This window comes from Vicia villosa, linkage group LG1 (assembly GCF_029867415.1).
Source record: "Vicia villosa cultivar HV-30 ecotype Madison, WI linkage group LG1, Vvil1.0, whole genome shotgun sequence".
NCBI lineage: Eukaryota > Viridiplantae > Streptophyta > Magnoliopsida > Fabales > Fabaceae > Vicia > Vicia villosa.
The window spans coordinates 71,443,952-71,450,586 of record NC_081180.1 but is presented as its reverse complement, the minus strand read 5'-3'; the positions used below and the strand labels follow the sequence as shown (position 1 = coordinate 71,450,586).

At 35.4% G+C, this 6,635-nt stretch overlaps 1 protein-coding gene across 1 annotated transcript; it reads left to right on the top strand.

The window, feature by feature from the left end:
• Window positions 1-1,202: 1,202 nt before the first annotated feature.
• Window positions 1,203-4,350, top strand: LOC131641463 (diacylglycerol O-acyltransferase 2D-like). Its single transcript, XM_058911758.1, has 9 exons — window positions 1,203-1,632; window positions 1,947-2,021; window positions 2,122-2,207; window positions 2,462-2,568; window positions 2,656-2,811; window positions 3,218-3,304; window positions 3,466-3,563; window positions 3,784-3,871; window positions 3,999-4,350. The coding sequence occupies exons 1-9, from the start codon at window positions 1,430-1,432 to the stop codon at window positions 4,098-4,100; spliced, it is 1,002 nt and encodes a 333-aa protein (XP_058767741.1). The 5' UTR covers window positions 1,203-1,429; the 3' UTR covers window positions 4,101-4,350.
• The last annotated feature ends 2,285 nt before the right edge of the window (window positions 4,351-6,635 follow it).

Below are 6,635 nucleotides of genomic sequence, written 5' to 3'. Positions count from 1 at the left end.
TATATATATATATATATTATGATTAAAAGTGTTACATTGGATAATATATGACATCAATATGTGTTTATAAATAAGACCAATCTTTACCATATAAGTTATTTTTGTAGAATTGAGTTAGGTTTAATTTCACTTTTCACATGATATTGGATTTTGGTTTAAGGTCTAATAGTTCATTTGCTATCATATTTCTGCTATCAGGTTTCACGCTCAGATCTCAAGTCCTGAGCGTGAGAAAGTGTGTTAAAAGTCTCGCATTAGATAATATATGACATAGACATATTTTTATAATACAAATCGATTTTGTAGGATTAAGTTTAGTGTCACTGTGTATAAACCTTTTGCGGACTCTCTCTTTAACCAATATGAAAATTGAGTTTTTTCCAATACACGCCTTCACACCCGTACTATTGAGCTTGGTACATGAATATAAATAGTGGACAGACTGAATTACCGATGTGTGATACTTGATTTTTTCAATACACCCTCTTGCATCGAACACTTTTTGTTAGCTTGGTGTATATATATATATATATATATATATATATATATATATATATATATATATATATTAGGAAGATCCTAAAGTCCCACATTAATTAGAGATAGAGCATTGAAAGAGTATATATAGAGGGACACTCCTCACCTTACCAATCGGTTTTATAAGGATGAGTTAGGTCAAACTCTAATATGGTATCAGAGCCTACCGATCGGACCATGGGCTGCCCACCGTTAATATCCATGCACCAAACCCAAAAGGAGTGTTGGGCGTGAGGGGGTGTATTAGGAAGATCCTAAAGTCTTAGGGACGGTGAAGATTATTGTGAATCTTTTTTTTATCTCTCCTTCATTATTAAAAATAAATGAGGTAGGAGAGACGAAAAAAAGATTCACACATAATCTCTACCATTTATTTTAAAATCCAATGATTCAGATTAATTCTCACATTTTCGTATAACTTATCATTTCTCAATATATATATATATATATATATATATATATATATATATATATATATATATATATATATATATATATATATATATATATATATATATATATATATAATTAAAATTTAACCTAAGTCATCTTTATAAAACTCAAATGTAATTATCTGATGTGACACATGTTAGATGAACCTATCAATACAAGCTTATCATATGTTATATTTAAAATTATATAAAAACAATACACGTTTTTTACAACTAACGCATAACGCATGGAGTAATTATTTATTGGTATAATCATTAACTCGACAGCTTGTAGCTGAGACAGATCAACGATACTTCCTTTTTAAGCTTCCAAATTGTATTCTATGCTAGAAAATTATTAGGAAACTCCGAGACAATTCCATTGACTTATTTACCCCTACCATTTTCATCAAATTGACTTAATTCTCCTTGGTTCCTTCGTCGTCGCCGAGCGCGGGAACATGGAAACGGCACCGGAGGATCACCGACGAAGCTCCGGCAAAGTGGAGGAGAAAGTGTTCTTCGGGAGTGATAAATTCTCTGATTCTTCATCCAACAGTTTGAACACAATTCTGGCTTTGTCATTATGGCTTGGAACTATTCATTTTATTGGAGCAGTGGTTCTATTCGCACTCTTCTTCCTTCCTTTCTCCAAAGCACTCTTGTAAGCTTTTCTATTCCTTTTGATACTGTTTGAAGATTTTATAGAATTAGCTTAAGACATGTACATAATCTCTCTAGCTATGAAGCATGACACGAGAAACATGACACCGACAGTGATACTTACACGTCGATATTGATATTGGTAATAATTTGAAAAAATAATAAATTAAACGTAATTACAACGACACTGACGCAACAGATACACGTTTTTTCAGAAGTGTCGGTGCTATGTAGGAGTAGTTGCCACCAACTCAAAGAAGCATTTATTGGTGATGTGTTAATTGAGTTTTTTGTGAATTTTTGTTTTTAATGCAGGGTGTTTGGTTTGCTTTTCGTGTTAATGGTGATTCCTATTGATGAAAAGAGCGTGTATGGTCGAAAATTAGCAAGGTAATTTTTTTCGGTTTTGTTCCTTGTGTTTTTTTTCCTTGTTCCTCTTTTATAATGCAAAAGTTGAGTATATATTTTTTATGGCTATATTATATTTCAGGTATATTTGTAAGCATGCTTGTAGTTACTTTCCAGTCACGCTTCATGTAGAGGATATAAAGGCTTTCCATCCAAATCGTGCTTATGGTTTGTTTTTCTAATCAACTAACTATTTGTAAATTGTAATAATAATTCAATTCAGTGGGGAAAAAAAACTAAATAGAATCGAAGCCAACCAGAAAATAGTTCACTTAGTTTGAACCAAAATTTTTGCAATTAGGCAGAACTGAATTGAACAGTTTCTGTGGCTCAGTGCAGTATCTGGAAGCTTATCAATGCCTGTTTATTTTGTAATTTTTTGTTGGAAGCTCATTGATATTAACAGTATGCTATTGATGCAGTATTTGGTTATGAACCACATTCAGTTTTGCCAATTGGAGTTGTTGCACTAGCCGACAGCACAGGTTTTATGCCTCTTCCGAAAATAAAAGTTCTTGCGAGCAGTGCAGTAAGGCTTTACTTGAGGTTTTGAATCTTAATGAAAATTATTAAGGATGAAATTCTAAATGTTTTACTTCACATTTGTTATAAATAGATATTTTACACACCATTTTTGAGACACATATGGACATGGTTGGGTCTGACAGCAGCATCAAGGAAAAATTTTACCTCTTTGCTCGAAGCAGGCTATAGTTGCATCTTAGTACCAGGTGGAGTTCAAGAAACATTTTTCATGCAGCAAGATAGTGAGGTACATTCTTTTTTTCACTCCCTTTCTTAAGCCCCATGTTGTAACCTATGTAGCACCGATACCTTGGATTGCACTTGACACACATAGTTACATTCAATCACTTCCATTTTCTTATATTATCAGCGTTGTCTATGCTTCATTCTTTGCGTCGTGTCTATGCCAGTGTTTCATTGGTTGTAATTTCTTCAAGTGACTTAATATTCTCTCAGAATTCAATTCTTATTTCAATGTTTAGATTCTCTGAAGTTTAATAGCCTTGCTCCTGGATTCTAAAATGAGACTAATAAGCGAAACAGAGAAAAGAAGGCCAAGCCGGTTATAACTGAAAAAAGAATAGCCTTGCTCATTGATTTATATTCATATATAGATTAACAATATTAACTAATAAGAATCATTTGCTTTTTAGATTGCCTTTCTCAAGGCAAGAAGAGGATTTGTCCGCATAGCGATGGAGACGGGGAAACCTCTGGTTCCAGTTTTCTGCTTTGGACAGGTCTTTCTCTATTTATATATTAACTTCCTATATCTCTTTTATTCATATGGACCTCTTGCAGAATGTCACTTTCCTTTATCTGTTAATGTTGCTAATATTGTTTTTTCCTTATCTTTGTTCATTCAAATTAACATTCATCTTTTGATGCAATCTCGCTATAGTCAAATATTTATAAGTGGTGGAAACCAGGCGGGAAGCTAATTCTGAACTTCGCGAGGGCTATCAAATTCACCCCGATATATTTCTGGGGAATTTTTGGGTACATGTTTACTTTTATATGTCAACTTGCATCCTGCGTGTGATCTGATATCCTTTTACTTCTATTTTTTGCAAAATGCATACCTAGTAGAGTGAATTTGTAGTTTGTTGTTTGAATTTATTGAATTGAGAATAGTAGTAGTTAGTTGATTGGCACACAAGTTAGTGTTCCATATCCATAGAACTACATTTTAACGCAGATTATCTCTTCTCCTCATTAGATCTCCAATACCATTCAAACATCCCATGTATGTGGTGGTGGGCAGACCAATTGAGCTCGAGAAAAATCCAAAACCAACGCCCGAGGAGGTATATCTATTCCCGACTATCATACGCCTTTTATCTTACATAGTGTTAAATAGTGTTAGCAAATTTGATCAACAGATTACTACTTTCTGTTTCTGTCATCTCTATTATGTTACTGACATTGTTTCAGGTTGCTAAAGTGCATGCTCAGTTTGTTGAAGCACTTCAAGATCTTTTTGAACGAAACAAAGCTCGAGTTGGATATCCAAACCTTCAGTTGAAAATTGTTTGACAAGGCCACAACTTCAACAATTGATCTTTATTTTTACAGGAAACTTATCCATGTCTCCTCTTATGAATGATCATACAACTGGTTTAGATTAAAACTGTAAAAAATATAATCATATTGAAGAACTCTATGTGATCATGTCCTCTGGTTTCGATTAAAATTGTAAAAAATATAATTATATTGAAGAACTCTATGTGATCATACCCTGTGTGGGTACTCCACTCAGAATAAGAATCTATATAATCTTTATCTATTTATTTGTCTATCTACTAATTATACAAATTTTAGTTTTAGTTTTAGGTTCAATATAGAAGTGTCGTGTAGTAAAATAAATTGAATTCATAAATGTAAAGAAAATTTACCCTATCATTGTTTACAAATTAAATTTAATTACTAAACTACCAATCGTTAGTTGGTCCAGTGGTGATTGACGCTGGACTTGGTAGGGAGAACCATGGTTGTGGGCTGGAACCACTTGATGTCAGAACTGACTCCCGAGCCGGACTAAATCGGTGGTGATATATAAACCAAAAAAAGAAAATTTAATTACTAAACTTCAATTTTTCATTAGCATTTATTTTGTTGATAAATTAATATTGTTATTTACACTTTAATATTTACAATATTCATCATCAAATTGGTGAGTGAATATTAATCATTTCAACTTTGCAAGTTGATTGAATCTTTTAGAAAATTTCTTCACCCACCTCCCAACCTTCTTGCCCACCCCTGGTGAATTTACCACAATACCCTTTGTTTCGGAAGTTCATTTCCGAAACTGTACTTTTTTTCTTAAAAAAGGTGTTTTCGGAAATGCATCTCCGAAAACGTGTTTTTTTTAATATAAAATATTGATTTCGGAGATGCATCTCCGAAATAAAGTTACTTTTTCAGAAAATGTGGTGTTTCGGAAGTTCATCTCCGAACGCACCCCCTTGGGGAATTCGGAAATGAACTTCCGAAAATATGTCTGGACAGAAGAAAATGAAAAACAACAACAATTCGCTTTATTTAATCGGGTGAAGATTACAACGATAATATTACATATAATTAAAGTTACATATTGTTGATCACAGGTAGGTGGGGATGAGTCAACATTTTGATAACATCGTCCGCCGATCTTTGAAGTTTCGCGTCCAACTCGATCGGGCCTTTCGAAGAAAATCGGTCGAACGTTGTCCACAAAACCGCCAAATCTTCGTCGTTCTTGATCTCAAAAGGTGTGAACTTAATGCCTCCCTCGTCGTTAAGCGATGGCGAGCGGTACTCGAGCTTGACAACCTTTCGATTCTCGGGATAGTGCAAAAGCATGTTGAGCGACGGTATCAACTCCGCAAACGGCGTGTCGCGCGAGAAGCGAAATTGGAACGACATCGGGTAGCCGGTTTCAAAGTAGACGAATGCTAGGTGGGGGTAGGTTTGTGTCATTTGTGTTTTGTGGTGTGGAGAGGATGAAGAAGAGTGTGTATTTATAGACTTATTGGAGCATTGATGGCCTAACAAACCTTATCCTGCCTCAGGGGACATTTCGGAAATGAACTTCCGAAAATAGGAGGCAGACTAGCATATTTCGGAAGTTCATTTCCGAATTATGCAGAAACAGACATAAATTTTGCATTTTGTTGATTGCTTAGTGTGTTGTCTAAATTGAACATATGGAATTGACATTAACCATAAATTAGACAAGCAAGTCATAAAACATAATTATATTATAAATGTATTGAATCGGTCCGATTTTACATGATAAACAACAATACATACAAAAAACGATCCGGAACAAACTAAAATTCACCGAACCAATCGGTGGATCCTAAGTCCAAAATAGGCTCATTCTTCGACCGCTCTCTATTTTGCTCGCGCTCTTGGCTCATCATTTCTTCAAACTCCGCCATTCTTGAAACAAAAGGATCCGGCCAAGTCTCCGCCTTATTTGAACGATGTGCGGTCCATTGACAACAAGTAGCCGGTATAGGACACCCGGGTTTCAAAAACACTTGGACGAAGTGCCGCGATCGTAGATACCCGATGCATATGATTTGGCCCGACGAGTCCAATGGCGGTCGACTATGAAGTGGAAAGAAAGTCTCACATAGTCCAAACCTCGTCAAATCGACGCATACAATATCATATGCACTTGCTATGAGATGACCCATATCGGGGAATGACATCCACTTCGAGACCGGAGCGATACCGGTAAGTGGTGGAACAAGTGAATCATGAATTTTTGTAAACTTTTCTTGATTTTCATATAGTCGGCCGTAGATGTCCCGATACGAAGTCAACTCCGCAAGAAGTTCCCGTCGGACTAAAGTGTGATTATTTTCCCCTTTACCGAGCAAACCCGCAACGACCCGATATCCACAATTGCCGTCTCCTCCAACATCAACGATTTTATCGATATATTTGTGCATAAAAAGTGGCATCTCATCAATGTAGACAATGGGTGATTTTTTTATCGGCGGTGTGCGAGGTGGCTTCGAAATACGGGCACCTTTGTTACCACTACACTTGGACTTAGGTGTCTCATGAATTTCCGGT

Bases quoted from the DNA above. Each gene is read 5' to 3' on its own strand.
- LOC131641463 (XM_058911758.1), top strand. From the start codon at position 1,430: ATGGAAACGGCACCGGAGGATCACCGACGAAGCTCCGGCAAAGTGGAG. The intron at 3,305-3,465 runs GTCTTTCTCTAT...ATCTCGCTATAG, and splicing joins CAGTTTTCTGCTTTGGACAG to TCAAATATTTATAAGTGGTG. The intron at 3,564-3,783 runs GTACATGTTTAC...TCTCCTCATTAG, and splicing joins TATTTCTGGGGAATTTTTGG to ATCTCCAATACCATTCAAAC.